We start from the raw sequence: 17,540 nt of genomic DNA, 5'->3' as shown, positions 1-17,540 counted from the left end.
TTCAGAGTTGGATGACTGTATTTATCTAATGATGTGACTCCAATTTCATGCTTAAAATAAGCCAATGTTTTGGTCATTTATTCATAAAATTTTACAGCTCTCTCTCTCTCTCTCTCTCTCTCTCTCTCTCTCAGATGAGTCACAATTTGGTGAAGGACACATCTTTCATGGATGAGAGTGAATAATCTACTATTGTCACCACGTCTTCATCAGTATACTGTTGATTTTGAGATCTTGTGAGACCTATTCACCCAGCCGGACCTTCTTTTTGAGTCTGTGCGTACCACATTAATGTGTAAAGATGTACGACGTGTTATGAAAGTAAATCTGAGCCGTGATTATGGGTGGAGGTAGTGATAAAAGAGGGTAGGCCTAATCCCAAACACAGCCCCACCCAACGCCCACTGGTGAGGACCAACAGCAGAAGCAATGATTGGAGGAGTATTAGAGTAAAACCTGAGAGACTCACCACGCCCTCCTCTGCTGGAGCATTATCACCAACAACCAGCATTACTGGGCACCTGCAGGACACACGACACATCAGTTACATCCACACTGACACACTGTAGAGTTTATCTATCTGGCTGTACAGAACACACACACACACACACATACACACATAGAGGTGTGAAACACACCTCAGGGTCTTGGCGTTGAGCACAGTCCCACTGCGGTTCATCTCCAAATCTCTACGACTACAACATAAAGCACAGAAAACTCGTAGCAGTTAATGCTTTCTAACCAACAGATGAGTGACCAATGAATACACCAATCAGGCATAACATCATGACCACCTCCTCATTTCTACAGCCATTGCACTTTGTAGTTCTACATTTGGGTGGTGGAGCATTCTCAGCAGTGGTGTGTTAGTGTGTGTTGTGCTGGTACGAGTGCATCAGACGCAGCAGTGCTGCTGGAGTTTTAAACACTGTGTCCACTCACTGTCCACTCTAGTAGACACTCCTACCTTGTCAGCCCACCTTTTAGATGTAAAGTCAGAGATGATAGCTCATCTGCTGCTGCACAGTTTGTGTTGGTCATCCTCTCGTCATCCTTGGTCACAGGACGCTGCCCACAGGACGCTGCCCACAGGACGCTGCTGGCTGGATATTTTTGGTTGGTGGACTCATCTAAGTCCAGCAGTGACACTGAGGTGTTTAAAAACTCCAGCAGCACTGCTGTGTCTGATCCACACAGACCAGCACCGCACACACTAACACACCACCACCACGTCAGTGCTACTGCAGTACTGAGAATGATCCACCACCTAATTAGTACCTACACTGTGAGGGTCCATGGGGGTCCTGACCACTGAAGAACAGGGTAAAAGGGGGCTAACAAAGTATCAGAGAAACAGATGGACTACAGTCTGTAACTGTTGAACTACAGAGTGCAGCTATACAGTAAGTGGAGCTGATAAGATGGACAGTGAGCGAAGAAACGAGGAGGTGGTCAGAATGTTATGCCTGATTGGTGCATTAAGCAACACAGTATATAATATATTAATGCGAGTTTATACTGTTTCTGGAAGATGTGTCTGCACTGGTGCTGTTACTTACCTGTTGTACATGTTCCAGAAGAGCTGCAGGTTGAACTGGTTGATGGTGTTGTTGATCTGCTGGCGGTAGCTCTGCACCAGCTCTGTGTTGTTCATCAGCTCCTCCTGCAGTTAACAGTGCAACAAGGAACATTGTATATCATAGCTGGATGAAGCGTGTGCTCCAGCTGTAGTCCTGTGTTTCCTCTACTTCAGCATCAACTCATCCAGTAATCATTATCATGCACCTCATTTATTAGTTAAACCAAGCATACTAATCTTCTGTACCTCGGCTGAAAATGCCTCATTTGAGAGTTTTTTTTTTAGATTGGATTAGATTAATCCATTTAATTCATTCTGTTTTATTTCCACTATAGTAGTTTTTGACCTCACCTCAAATAAATATGCAATATAGTTTGCAGTAAAGCAGCAATATAAATAATTGGGGCAAAATCAGTCCAAAGCTAATTAATAATTAGAATAAATGCATTATTATTGTTATTATTATTGTTGATGTTATTGTTGTAGCTAATTAGTCAATTAATTCATGAATTAATTATAGAATGCTGGTTCATATTTGCTCACCTGGCTGAAGAGGTGTGGTAGGACCATGTCTGGCAAAGTGCTGGTCAGTCCAGACAGTTTAGTGGCGGCCCAGTCGATCCAGCCCTTCCCATTGGGATCAATATTGAGCAGGACGAGACCCTCCACCAGATCAGGGAAGATCAACTGACAGAGAGAGAGAGAGAGAGAGAGAGAGAGAGAGAGAGAGAGAGAAAGAGAGAAAGAAAGACAGAGGCAGAGAGAAACAGACAGAGAGAGAGAGAAAGAGAGCATGTTTAGCATCAGTGCTTCAGGCTGTCTTCAAAATGCAGTGATATCAATACACAGACTTGTTATTATAACTAAGACACTAAGACACTTACAGCGAATTTGGCGAGGATGTAGGCACCGGCCCCAACTCCAATTCCCACAATGCTCTTAAATCTGGTCATGGAGAATAAAAATATTGCTTTAGATGAGATAGTGCTCTGGTATTTAATAATTTAACCATACTCACCCACTTTAATCTAACCATACTCACCCACTCTGATCTTACGATACTCACCCACTCTAACCATCTTCACCCACTCTAATCTAACCCTACTCACCCTCTCTAATCTAACTTTACCCACTTCAATCTGCCCATACTGACCCACTCTAACCTAACTATACTCACCCACTCTAACCATACTCACCCACTCTAATCTAACCATACTCACCCACTCTAATCTAACCATACTCACTCTCTCTAATCTAACCATACTCACCCACTCTGATCTTACAATACTCACCCACTCTGATCTTACAATACTCACCCACTCTAACCATCTTCACCCACTCTAATCTAACCCTACTCACCCTCTCTAATCTAACTTCAATCTACCCATACTGACCCACTCTAACCTAACTATACTCACCCACTCTAACCATACTCACCCACTCTAATCTAACCATACTCACCCTCTCTAACCTAACCATACTCACCCTCTCTAATCTAACCATACTCACCCTCTCTAATCTAACCTTACTCACGCTCTCTAATCTAACCATACTCACCCACTTTAATCTGACCATACTCACCCACTCTAATCTAACCACTTACCCTCTCTAATCTAACCATACTCACCCTCTCTAATCTAACCTTACTCACCCACTCTAATCTAACCAGGCTCACCCACTTTAATCTAACAATACTCACCCACTCTAATCTAACCAGGCTCACCCACTTTAATATAACAATACTCACCCACTCTAATCTAACCATACTCACCCACTCTAATCTAACCAGGCTCACCCACTTTAATCTAACCATACTCACCCACTCTAATCTAACCACTTACCCTCTCTAATCTAACCATACTCACCCGCTCTAACCTAACCATACTCACCCTCTCTAATCTAACCTTACTCACCCACTCTAATCTAACCAGGCTCACCCACTCTAATCTAACCATACTCACCCTCTCTAATCTAACCTTACTCACCCACTCTAATCTAACCAGGCTCACCCACTCTAATCTAACCATACTCACCCTCTCTAACCTAACCATACTCACTCTCTCTAATCTAACCGTACTCACCCACTCTAATCTAACCACTTACCCTCTCTAATCTAACCATACTCACTCTCTCTAATCTAACCGTACTCACCCACTCTAATCTAACCACTTACCCTCTCTAATCTAACCATACTCACTCTCTCTAATCTAACCAGGCTCACCCACTCTAATCTAACCATACTCACCCACTCTAATCTAACCATACTTAAAAAGTACACATTAACACCCACTCTAATCTAACCACTTACCCTCTCTAATCTAACCATACTCACTCTCTCTAATCTAACCATACTCACTCTCTCTAATCTAACCGTACTCACCCACTCTAATCTAACCATACTTAAAAAGTACACATTAACACCCACTCTAATCTAACCATACTCACCAAGTCTGATCTAAGCATACTGACCTACTCTAAACTATGCTAATGTAATCACACTATCCCAGTCTATGTTACTATAGTCACACTCACCCAAAGTGCTGCACAACGCTGGGCAGCATACCTGCCAGCTGGTCCATGGTGGGATACTGATACCTTCAGATGGGTAAAGGAAATCAGAATGAGAGCAAAGAAGGTAGAACAACCCAGTATATATACAACCCTTACATCACTGTATGTTTTTTGTATGTTCATACCCTGGTGGCAACTGAGGAGCTCCAATATGCTGGCCCGGTGCATCAACATGGCAAACTACAAAGTGCTTAGTGATTTCACGCATGTCCTCATTATGGAAAAGAGTGTTGAAGCACAACTTATCTGCATGAGAGAGAGAGAGAGAGAGAGAGAGAGACAGAGAGAGAGAGAGAGAAAGAAAGAAATAGAATACATGTTTATCTAACCAGCAGACTATGGAAGAGAAATCTTCAACTTTACTAACTTTAATCCTTTGTAGCAAACATTTTGTTATAGTCATTATAATAGCAACACTTTTTACATTTTAATATTAATAATATATATTTGTTACAAATATTTTTTTAGCATCATTAATATGACATAATTTCATTTAACTGAATTGAATCCATTACTCATATGGTAAAAAGTAAACAAGCATGTGTAAGTACGTCAAAAGCACATGGTCACCCTTTCTAAACCTTTGGCTATTTCAGATTGGATCAGTGACTGATTGGCTCCAAACTGTACCTGGAAGCAATGTCAGCACAAACAGTCCTGTTTATGTGGAGATTCATGGATGGTGTTACCATGGCAACCACAGCAGCTGCACAATGGTCATGCACAATGCTGAGCATCAGCTAGAGTGGAGTAAAGCACATTGTGCAGCAGAGGAAACACTTAGGTGTCCACATACTTTGGGCTATATAGCTTATTCCTAATAGCCTGGGTTGGCTTGTAATATTTCTTAATAATTCATAATGACAACAGTGTTCTGCACAGATGGCACTGTTAACATCAAGTGATTCTCCGTTTTCGTGTGGCTGTAATCCAAACTAATGCGTTGGTGCATTTAAAGTATATATGATTACTTTATTAGTTGATGTTCTGTTTGTATAAATCCTCCTTTACAGTAAAATAAAGCTCTGCTGATCGTTCATCGTTCAGTTTAACAATAAATGGTCTTAAATGCTGGAGTTAATGTAGAACTGCTAATTCACCCTTTAACCCTGAAGATCAGCACAGACTGTTGGTCCCCATAGCAACACAGACAACAGTCTCGCCTAGCTAGTAGCTAACGACACGGCAAAGAGAGAGATTTAAGATGAACACTGATAATTTGGAGACAAATGGACTCATTTGCATTTATAATCATTCCAGCTGGTACGTTTAATCTGTATCAAGGAACTATAAAGCTGAAGTCAGCTTATCGTTCGTCAGCTTCTCGTTTGAATTTTCCCATTCCACCTTAAATGGTACAACAGTTAGCTACATAGTTAACTACATTCTGGCACCTCAGGCACCATTTAAGGTGGAACGGGAAATTCAAAGAATAAGCTGGCGAATGAGAAACTAACCTTAGCTTTGTAAAAAGTCAAACTTGAGAGACATTTTACAAGAAATTTTTATATTTTTGCAGAAAAGTTTCCTGCTGGAGATGCTAGAAAAGCAGCTATAGCTGAGTTAAAGCTTAAAGCAGAGCAAATTCTGAATTTTCATTTATGTTATATTTTTTAGTCTATACTAGTACATTAGCACACACTGAGACACATTTACAACCAGGATGGTGAAATGTTGCTTCAATAAAATGGACATGGAATGCTGTGGCTCCCAATGGGCCTGAATATTTATTGAAAATCACTCTTCTCAACATTTGGCTTGCTGACACCAGGAATAACTTTTTCTACATTGTTAACCAACAAAAAATTAGAAAGTGAAAGAGAGCAAAAGAATGGTAATTCACATAATATCAGTACTTAATTAGGCACCAATACGTCTATCCTCATAAAGGGTTTGTGGATGGTTTAAAATTTGTTCATAATTGGGTTATAAACATTAAAAAATATTCATAAGCTACTCTAACACATTGTAACATTATGACATTGGAACCGTGACCTGCTGCTTGCCAAATAGTGAGCCCACATTCATCTGTACTGTTAAACCTGGTTGCTTATTACCATGAATCATCAGATATTCATGTTCTGCCAACATAACAGATCTGTTGCCTCTTTTATTTGTGTTACAAACACTTATTAATGATTTCCAAGTGTTTAAACATAATTAATAACCTTAAATGAACCAACTTTAAACCTTTCATTAACACATTAAAGGTTCGTCCTATTGTAAGCGGTATTCCTAATTGCATTTTTTCTGTGTTCGATAATATTTATTATCGGTCCAAGACTATGAGCTGGCCCGAATAGTCCAACTTTCATTAATGGCTGGTTATAAAAGAAAGGAAGAGTAAAGGGTGGAACTCGTCCCTCTGGAGCCGATGGCCTGTTTACGTCCTGTTCCAGAATCTCAAATAACTGAAGCGAGACTAACGACTCACTTCATACTGAGCCATCACATCACATCACATCACATCACATCAACAAACCGCCACTGTGTCCACGAGCAAATCACTGAGTTTAATGAGACACACACACACACACACACACACCAGCGCTGTAAAAGCGCAGAGGGGCTCAGAGGGTCCTGGGTCACTATGCCCACACAAACACACCGTCCGTCCAAAAGGCTCCGCACTGAAGAGTGACTCATCAGCCCACCCCTGCAGGCCTCCGGCAAACTGACCCTCTTCCACCCTCCCTCCATCACTCGCCACTCTGTATACAAGGCAGCCCTGCCCTCCTCCATCTACCACTCTCTCTCTCTCTCTCTCTCTCTCTCTCTCTCTCTTTCTTTCTCCTCTTTCTGTTTCTCTCACTCTCTTCTTTCCCTCTTCCTTTCTTTCTCCTTTTTCCCCATATCTCTCTCATTCTCTGTTCTCTCTTGTTCTCCTCTTTCTCTTTCCACTTCCCTCTCTCCTTCCTCTTCCTCCCTATTTCTCCATCTCACCCCTTTCCTTCTGTCTTTCTCTCCATCACCATTTCTCTCTCCTCCCTTCCTCACTGGCTTTTTTCTTCCCCTCTTTCTTCCACACTCTCTCTTTCTCCTCTTTCGCCCTGTTATTATCTCAACCACTTCATCTTTCTCTTCCATTTTCTGCCTTCTCCCTATTTTCCTATCTCCATCTCTCTCTCTCTCTCTCTCTCCCTCTCTCTCTGAGTCAGGTGACTTTAAGTCTTGCTGAGAATACTAATGTGAACATCTGCAGCTGAGAAGACCGCAATAGAGAGAGAGAGAGAGCAATGGAGAGAGAGAGCAATGGAGGGAGAGAGAGAGAGAGAAAAAGAGAGAGCGAGCAATGTAGAAAAAGAGAAAGAATGAAAGATATGTATAAATATATACATACATATATATAGACTCCGCAGTGCTGACCCTCGCCAACATGAGTCACATGATATGGATGTTTTTCTGCCCTACACTCCTCTCTCTCTCTCTCTCTCTCTCTCTCTCTCAGCATGCTGCAGGATTAGTGAAAGGAAATATGGATAGAGGGAGAAGTAGAGGAATGGATTAAGGAGGAGAGGAAAATGGAAAATAAGAGGATGATATAGAGAGCTGAGCAGAGCTTCATTCCTTTCTCTCTCTCTCTCTCTCTCTCGCTCTCTATCGATGATAGAGTGATGCAGCAGCTGAAGGAGAGCAGTAATTAGATGCTGTTAGACAGACGGATGTGGCTGTTTGAAGGTCGAGTGTGTGTGAAGTTCACACACACACACACACACACACACACACGCACACAGATGTGACCTCTGAGACACACTGAGCTAAAAGATTTCAAATGCACCACAATGTATATGTAGACTGCTAGTAAATACAGTATATCATGTACAGAGAACAAAATTATGGCATTTTCTAGCAATTTTACTGCACAATTTCTATTTATTTGTTTACTTTATTGAGGAAAAAATACATATTGAGGGAAAATAAAACATGAAAAAAGAGGTAGTGTCCTACTGCTGGCCACATGCGAGGCTCAGGGTGCGTGGCCATGCAGAGGGCCATGCAAAGAGGCTTATGGGTGGAGCGTACTCCACATAAAAAGTGACCTATATGTAGTCGTTTGTTAATTTAAAGGTATATGTATGTGTTTAATGTATTATTCTGTGTCAGGTTTAGTCAGAGTGGGCTGTGTTTACCGCAGAGCGGAACTGTATGGCTGGAGGTGACCTGCCTGCTCCATGACTACGTTTCATTCCTGTCTTTTTGCTGGTGTTTCAATAAAAAAGCAGTACTCACAGCAGAATAATGGCCTCTCCTGTTTCCTACTCTGTACTGATGACACAGTATAGAATATGCCATAATATTGCACAGGCTTACTTTTTTCCCCTCATTACATTAAATTCAGCAAATAAACAGTAACTGTGCATTAAAATGTGCAGAAGAGTGTTCTCTGTAGAGGACGTGTATCATTTGATCAGGAACACATAAATGTTTGCATCCAACTGTACATCTACAGATGTATTCAAATGTTTTTCTGCACATCGTCACTGCTGGAACAAAATTATGGATCTCCAAAACGGGAATTTTTCAGAAAAAGGAAGAAACCTTGTTTACTTGTCATGGAAGTTAATGTTAAAGATTGTTGTTCAAGAAATTTTGGATGATTTCTGTTGTCAGAACAAAACCTCGGTTCTCCTTGTTTTTCCATTTTTGTGGACTATGGACTAAAAGAACAGACCCAAAATGGCTTGCAAATATTCTGGTTTCATTGACTTACATTAAAAGTAAAGCATGTTTTTTCCTTCTCCTGTAAAGTTACCATTTTGGACATACAAGGTTTTCTTCCGACAGCAGTGAAATGATACTCCAATCGCCCTATATGAATGACAAAAATGAGACTTTAGCACTTTACTTGCTTTGGTAATAACTGTGTTGATAAAATATTTTTTATTCATATGGAAACCATCTCCACATTTCAATCTACTTATTTCAACAGCTTTTATTTTTTGGTGTACTGGGGCATTAAAGAGCCTGAAGGTACTCACTGCATCACGCTGCAATCCAAAGCAAAAAATACTCTCTAAATCAGTTGACCAAAAAAAATCCTTTCATAACTCTAATCCTCCCCATTAATGGATAACTGGGGCTTATGCAATGACTTGTTTTCTGATGATTGTTTTATATAATCTTTCTAATATTTACAAGAGAAGAACTGAAGTCAGCTGGCTTTTTTATTTTTTACTAAAGTAGTACAATGATAACATAATTCGTTATCCAATTAGCACCTCCATGCAAAGATATGAGCGCCGCTCATCCTGAGCTGAGAACTCTATAAATATACACAAAGGACTCACACATACGCAGCTAGTCTATTATCTTCACTGAGGTGCTACAGGAGACAGATGGTCTTGAAGAGTGCCAGAAACATACATAAATTTTTCACTTTATCAAGAAGTCATATTTATATATATATATATATATATATATATATATATATATATATATATATATATATATATATATATATATAAAATTGTAATATGTACCAATGTGCCTTTTCTGCTTGTGTAAATGAAAAAAAATAGCAAAAATAATGGCCTATCTCCTTTTTCACAAATGCTACAATGGTGTCAGAAGTGGGAAAGAGCTTCCAGGAGGCAAGAAGTGGAATGGCACTTCAGTGATCTTAAGGCAGGCAGCAAAGAGGAAGAGAAGCAAGTGAGAGAAAAGTTGGCATTAAAAAATTACATAAAAGGTAGTTGGTATCTCTTTCTCTAGAACGTTCAATTTCTCTCCTTCTATTCTTCTCTTTCTCTATTTCTGTTTCTTCTCTCTTTTTCTCTTTTACTATCTCTCCTCCCCTCCTCACTCACTATTTCTTCCTCCTTTCTAATCTGTCATTCTCTCACCCACTTCATCTCTTTCTTCCTCTGTGTTCTCCCTCTCTTCTCCTCTTTCCATCTCACACTCATTGTCTCTGACTCCTCTTTCCTTGTCATTCCTCATTTCCTCTCTCTTTTGCACCAACACTACAGTGGTATCAGAAGTGGGATAGTGCTGTCAGGTGGCAAGAAGTGGAATGGCACTTCAGTGAACTTACAGATGGGCAGCGAAGAAGAAGAGAAGTATGCCTACTGCACTGTAATTGTAAAGGCACATGGGAGCCCTACTGTGCAATACAAATGGCTGCCCAGCATTATGGCTGGACAGTGGCCATCACCATGCTGTGCCTAGCCCTGGAAGGATTCCAGGTACTCATGCCGGTGGAATAACATGTGGCAGAAATAATGGCATCTTCTGCACCTCCATCTATACCAATGCCACAGTATTACATTTATGTAAGTACCTACATGTTATGGTACATCCCATATATATTTATAATGTATATGTAAATATCCGTATGCAATAATAAAACATTCCATGTGTTATCTATATATATGTATATACTGCATTAAATATATGAAGACACTTACGGTTGAGTCCCACGTCATGGTAGGTGAGGATTGCAGGCTTGTTGCCCTTCGGAGCTCCGCGGATCACCACATGGAGCATCCCATAGGGAGTGTCAATGTCATGTTCCTGTAACATACATACATAAACATTTTAATCATCACAAAAATTCGCTGTTCATAATCCACAGAGGGGGTTCGAACAGCTGTGCCGATGCAGGATCAGTTTCTCCTGCTTTATATCCAGGTCTTTGCCATTATGTGGTAAAACTGTAAACAGACCCAGAAACACTGAATAAGAGCAGAAGCCTGTGGTCAGCTGTGACTTTTACTGACAGAATCCTCAAACATGAAGACATTTAAATATAGACATGGACTAACATACAGCTGGACAACCAAAAATATCCATCAATCTGGGTCATTGTTTTAAACCTTGGATGTCATTTCCTTTGTATGTACACAGCATATTTCACAAATTATACTAAGCCATGTCTTTATTCTCTATAACTTTATATGGAAGTATCAATCATGAAACGTGCACATAAAAATGCACCTGGTGTTTTCAAATAGATAAATAAAAATAAAATGAAGATACCTACAGTCATATGCAAATATTTTAACACCACCGGTCACAGTGCATATTGTGGAAGTCCAAATATATTTATATATATATATATATATATATATATATATATATATATATATATATAATTATACATGTATTCATGTTACTTTGTCAAAATCTAAATGTAGTGTTTACTGTGCTCTCTAAGGAAATTGTTAGAAGTGCATTGCATAGAAACTTAGCTCAAAGGATTTGAAACAGAATATTATAAATACATAATTATGAATAGTATATAAATACCCTACTCTGAAATCAAATTAGACTAATTAATCCCTAGTTCATTAACGAGCAGGACGCTCTCTCTGCCCTGTACAGCAGTTGGCACAGTTTTGCTGGGTGTTTTTTCTTGTTTCGTCTCAAATCCGCACTGACCTACATCTTACATGCAACATTCAGCATGCGTGATGTTTTCGCTCTGCTGCAGGATTACGCCTGTCAGAAGCTTTACAGAGCATGCAGCAGACACACACACATACACACAGACACAGTGTAAACCCTGGCGCAGGTGTGCTCAGGAGACAAACCCCAGGGTGTCTTTATTTCACCATGTGTTGGGTACGAACACTGATATTATTTCTGGGTCAAACTGAGCACAACAACATTGAGAAATGTGTTTACTCATTTTAGAATGATGTCATATGAAGATATGACTATGCGATAATAATATGTACCTATATGCAATAATAACATACAATATTATATATATGTATATATGTATATATATATATATATATATATATATATATATATCACTGCTGTTGGAACAAAACCTTGTATGTCCATTTTTTCAGTTTTTGACTTAATTTGAAAATACCTATTATTGTTTACATTGTGTGTAAATTTCATGATGAATTGACCCTAAGAAACAGCCCAAAATCACTTGGAAAGACGTCTGGTTCCATTGACTTACATTAAAAGTAGAGTATGTTTTTTCCTTCTCCTGTAAAGTTACAATTTTAGAGATACAAGGTTTTCGTCCGACAACAGCGATATATATGTATACCCTCTCTGTCTCTTTGTACATGTATGAATATATATATATATATATATATATATATACACACTTGGGGTAATTCGCTTTCTTTATTAATCTATTAATCTCAAGGTCATACATTTGTCCCTGAATGCAGATTTCTGACACACACACACACACACACACACATATCTTGGGTCAAAACAGTCAAATATAAGCAGCCCTGACCACTGCACACTTATGTTTATGAATATGTTATGATGTTTGTTTGGCTGTCTGTTTGTCTGAGCTGATTCATGATGAGTGTGTGTGTGTGTGTGTGTGTGTGTGTGTGTGTGTGTGTGTGTGTGTGTGTGTGTGTGTGTGTGTGTGACTCTGCACCAATTCAGCATGTTTGTATATCATACGTGACTCTTCAGTTTTCAGAGTAATTTCATTTCCATCACATTTCAGACTGCTGTCATCACTCACACCCACATCTCACACACTGCAGTGGGTTAATTCCCAGTTCTGGGTGAAAATTTTGTGATTTCAACTTTCCATTTTAATAAAACAACAGCATGCATCTTTACTTTTTCTATTTAAAACAATCGAAATTGGATATTTATGTGAATTCAATGGCAACAAAAATTCTCCACCTATAAGCAAGTCATGCAATGACACTGTTAACAGGAAATAGGTCAAATCCTTGCTCCTTCGTTGGTTGGACTGCTGATACAGATATGCTCTTGATCCCCCTGGCTGCCTCCTATTATGTTATATTCTTCTACCTGGTTCTAATTCTGTGCTTTTTGTTATGTTCTTTTTTCTGTTATAATAAATGCGTAATAAAATTGGCTTAATTCTATTCTTTTTTGCAGAGCAGAAATATAATAATATGAAACATATACATTTAAACACACACGGATGCATGAAAAGCACATTCAAATCCTGTATTTCACAATTATGCAAAACAGAGACCCTCCCTTTGCACAGATATACACAGTGACACTGCATTCTCGCACATACACAACTCCCCGCCCAGTGGCACTCACCCCATCCCAACACTCAGGCATGGCTGCTCTAGACTGCGTGCGTGCTCAGAGAATGAGGGTGTTGAGGAAGAGTGCGATCAAGACGACGCAACCTGTGCTGGTCCTTGCTGGGCGGGCAGATTAGGATCCAGACAAATGCAGAGAAATGCTGCTGATGCTGCTGTTGCTACGGCTGCAGATTCTTTGTCTCTTCTCCTCCTGCTACGGGGGGCTAAGCTCCTCAAGCCCCTCCCCCCAGCCCACCCTTACACCACAACTCAGCTTTCCATTGGCCCTCATCAGCCTGAGTTTGCCCTTCAACGCAGCCTCCAGCTGACCCAGAAATATATTAAATATGTATTATAAAATAAAACACTTATATTTTGGAATATGTTGATAACCTAGTGTATAACAATATCTTAAATAGGAGTGCAGCTTCCAAGTTGCCATTAATGCCGCCTCCTATTTAATGTCAGCTCTGCCTCCTATTTGATGTCATCTCAGACTCATGTGCCATTAACACTGTCTCCAATTTACCATTACTTCAGCCTCCGATTTGCCGTCACCTCAGCCTCTGATTTGCTGTCACCTCAGCATCCAATTTGCCATCACCTAGGCCTCCAATTTGCCATCACCTAGGCTTCCTATTTGATGTCACCTCAACCTCCAATTTGCCATCACCTTAGCCTCCAATTTGCTGTCACCTCAGCCTCCAATTTGCCATCACCTAGGCCTCATACTTGATGTCACCTAGGCCTCATACTTGATGTCACCTCAGCCTCCAATTTGCCGTCACCTCAGCCTCCTATTCGCCATCACCTCAGCCTCCTATTCGCCATCACCTCAGCTTCCTATTTAACATCAGCTCTGCCTCCTATTGGCCATCATCCCAGCCTACTAACTCAGCATCATATTTGCCATCAACTCAGTATTCTATTTGATGTCATCTCATCTCATTGGCTGTATTTCCTCCTCCCATTAGTCATCAACTCAGCCTCCTGTTTGCCATCAACTAAGCCTACTATTGGCTGTCAACTCAGCCTCCTGTTAGTTGTCAACTAAGCCTCCTTTTTTCGCTATCAACTAAGCCTCTAATATGACATCAGCTTAGCCTTCTATTTGGCATCACCTCAACTTCCTATTTGCTGCCCATTCAGTCTCTAATTTACTGTTACCTCAGCTTTCTATCTGTCATCAACTTAACATCCTATTTGTCACCACCTCAGCTCAGCCTCCTATTGGCTGTATTTCCACCTCCAATTAGTCATTTATTAGCCAATATTTAAGCTGTCTATTGTTTGTCAACTCAGCCTCATATTAGGTCTCTATTGAGCCTCATATTAGCCATATATATTTAATGTCAGTTTTGCCTCCAATTGGTTGTAATTCAGCCTCCCATTAGTTGCCACCTCAGCCTCCTATTTGCATCAACTCAGCCTCATGTTGCACATTAACAAAGCCACCAACTCAGCCTCCTACTGCCTGTAATTAGGCTTCTTATTCGTCCTCAACTCGGCTTCCTTTTGGCTCTGATTCAACTTCCCATTGGTCATCAATTAAGCTTTCTATTTGCCAGCAACTCACCCTCCTTTTGGTTATAATGCAGCTGTCTGTTTGACATTAACTCAGTCTCCAATAGCTGTAATTCAGAGACCCACTTGTCATCAGATCAGCTTCCTATTTGCCATTAATTCGACCTCCTTTTGACCATTAACTCAACATCCTATTGGGTATCAGCTTAGACACCTATTGGCTGTCAATTCATATTCCTATTGGACATCAACCCAGACTTCTATTGAATATCAACTCAGCCTCCTACTGGCTGTAATTCACCCTCCAATTGGTCATCAACTCAGCCTCTAATTGGTTGTGTCTACTGTGAGTTTGTTTTGTTCTCTAACTGGGTCTGTGTTCTCAGTGTTTCTGGGTCAGGGATGTTGAACGTGGTTCTGTCCTTGTCCTACAAACCCACTCAACAAACCTCCCTCGCTATTGTCCATTCACATTCCCCTTTAGATCCAGCTCAATCCAGTCTAAGGCACTTCAGGCCACATCTCAGACAGAACTGTAATAGCAGTGGTAAATAATGAATGTCCTCTTTGCTCTCCCACATGAGCTCAGATGTACAACTCCATCCATCCTAAGTCCAGATTAAACATACTCTTTTCTCCCTTCTTTGCTTCTCTGCTTTTGACTGATCTCTCAGCAGAAGCACATCACACCTTTTATCTATCTGTCTTATTCCTTTATTATTATGTATATTTATATTTATGTTTGTATGCTTGCATATGTAAACCATTTAGAATGACCTTTGTACATGAAATGTGCTGTTCTCAGATCAGTAGACACGGATCTCAGTATCAGAACAGGATGTCCCTTTGTGAAGTGAATTATGTTCTATAGGGACAGTGTTGCTGTCCCTGTGCCAGCTGCCTGCAGTGACCGGATCAGCACTGCGGTTAGTAGGCTACGTGCTTCCCCACATGTCCACTAGGAGGAGGACGGTGCTGCAGTAGAAAACACACCTCCCTGATTCCTGAGTGAGCTGTGTGAGAAAGTGTCTAATGCTAAAACTGAGAACAGTGATGCTCTGAATTTACTTACTTCACACTTTACATCATCTCCACAAAAACTATATAGACAAAAGTGACACATGACACCCACAGGAGCTTTTGTGACATCCCATTCTAAATCCAAAGGCATTAATATGAAGTTGGTTCCCCAGCTCTAACAGCTTCTACTCTTCTGGGAAGCTTTCTATAAGATTTTGTAGAGTGTCTATGGGAATCTTTGCCCATTCGTCCAGAAGAGCATTTATGAGGTCAGGCACTGATGTTGGGCGAGAGGGTCTGGCTCACAATCTCCATTCTAGCGCACCCAAAAGGTGTTGGATGGGGTTGAGGTCGGGGCTCAATGAGGGCCAGTCAAGCTCTTCCACACCAACCTCACTAAGCCGAGCCTTTACAGAGCCGCTTTTTGCGCTGAGGCTCAGTCATGCTGGAACAGAAAAGTTTGTTTCCCAAACTGTTCCCACAAAAATGGAAGCGAACAATTGTCCAGAATGTTGAAGCATTATGATTTCCCTTCACAGGAATTAAGGGGTCTAGGCCAACTCCTGAAAAACAACCCCATATCATTATCCCTCCTCCACCAAACTTTACAGTTGGCACAATGCAGTCAGGCAGGTAACATTCTCCTGGCATTCACCAAACCAAGACTCATCCATGAGACTGAGGGATAGAGAAGTGTGATTCACCACTCCACAGAATATGTTTCCACTTCTCCAGAGTCCAGTGGCGGTGCTCCACATCACTTATTCCAACATTTGCCATTGTGCATTTTGATCTTAGGCTTGTGTTTAGCTGCTCAGCCATGGAAAGTCATTTTGTAAAGCTTCTAATAAGCAGATCTTTTGCTCATGTTGCTGCCAGAGGCAATCTGAAACTCTTTAGTGATTGATTCAACAGAGAATAGATGCTTCAGCACTCAGCAGCCCCACTCTGTGAGTTTGCATGATCTACTGCTTCTTGGCTGAGCTGTTGTCCCTCCTAAACGCTTCCATTTTACAATAATAGCACTTACAGTTGTCTGAAGCAGATACAGAAGGACAGAAACTTCACAAAGTGATTTGTGGCAGAGGGGGCATCCTATGACAGTGCCATGTTTAAAGTCACTGAGCTCATCAGTGTGACACTCTGCTGCCTGTGTTTGTCTATCAAGACTGCAAGGCTGGGTGATCCACCTGTAAGCAATGGGTGTGGCTGAAACACCTGATATCAATAATTAGGAGGTGTGTCCAATACTTTTGTCTATATAATGTATTACATAGCTCAATAACTGCCAAAAGCAAGTAAAGTGAAAGAGAAAACTGTTGATATAAACTGAAGAGTACTGATTATCCTGTAAATGTGCGTGTCAAGGGCTGGTATATTAGATGGTAAGTGAACAGGCAGTTGTCAATGCCAATGATGCAATACATTAATTTAAGAATGCTAAGCAGATGGACAAGGTCAGTTAAATTATGATTAAATGTTTCAATTGAATACACATTTGATTTTTCATCATGAGCAGCGAACATATTGAGTATGGACTGATTTTGGTGTGACAGCCGTTCTGTGCTTTTAGAAAAAGACCGATTAGAGGAGTTACATTTCACACATCTCTGATAAACACACTCTCTCTCTCTCTCTCTCTCTCTCTCTCTCTCTCTCTCTCTCTCTCTCTCCCGCCCCCACAAGCTTAGTTCCAAGCCATTTAGATTCCTGCACACACAGAAAAGTGCAAATCAGTGAACTGCAGTTACATAATGCAGTGTGTTTGTTTGGTAAAGAGTGATCGCTCCAAGTGTTTTATATAAGAGAGTCAGGATGGAGTTGATGGGGCTGGGACAGTTATT

General features: G+C 40.6%; 1 protein-coding gene across 1 annotated transcript in view; it reads right to left on the bottom strand.

Moving 5' to 3' along the window:
* The window catches only part of ndrg4 (NDRG family member 4), a 71,906-nt gene that overhangs the window by 17,126 nt on the left and 37,240 nt on the right, over positions 1 to 17,540 (bottom strand). The window contains 8 exon segments of the mRNA XM_037540683.1: positions 470 to 521; positions 639 to 695; positions 1,560 to 1,663; positions 2,123 to 2,266; positions 2,464 to 2,524; positions 4,112 to 4,174; positions 4,276 to 4,396; positions 10,558 to 10,663. Coding sequence (XP_037396580.1) covers positions 470 to 521; positions 639 to 695; positions 1,560 to 1,663; positions 2,123 to 2,266; positions 2,464 to 2,524; positions 4,112 to 4,174; positions 4,276 to 4,396; positions 10,558 to 10,663 — 708 coding nt within the window.

Source organism: Pygocentrus nattereri, chromosome 8, assembly GCF_015220715.1.
Source record: "Pygocentrus nattereri isolate fPygNat1 chromosome 8, fPygNat1.pri, whole genome shotgun sequence".
NCBI classification, from domain to species: domain Eukaryota; kingdom Metazoa; phylum Chordata; class Actinopteri; order Characiformes; family Serrasalmidae; genus Pygocentrus; species Pygocentrus nattereri.
Note: the sequence above shows the minus strand (reverse complement) of the source record. Positions and strands in the feature narration are given on the sequence as shown.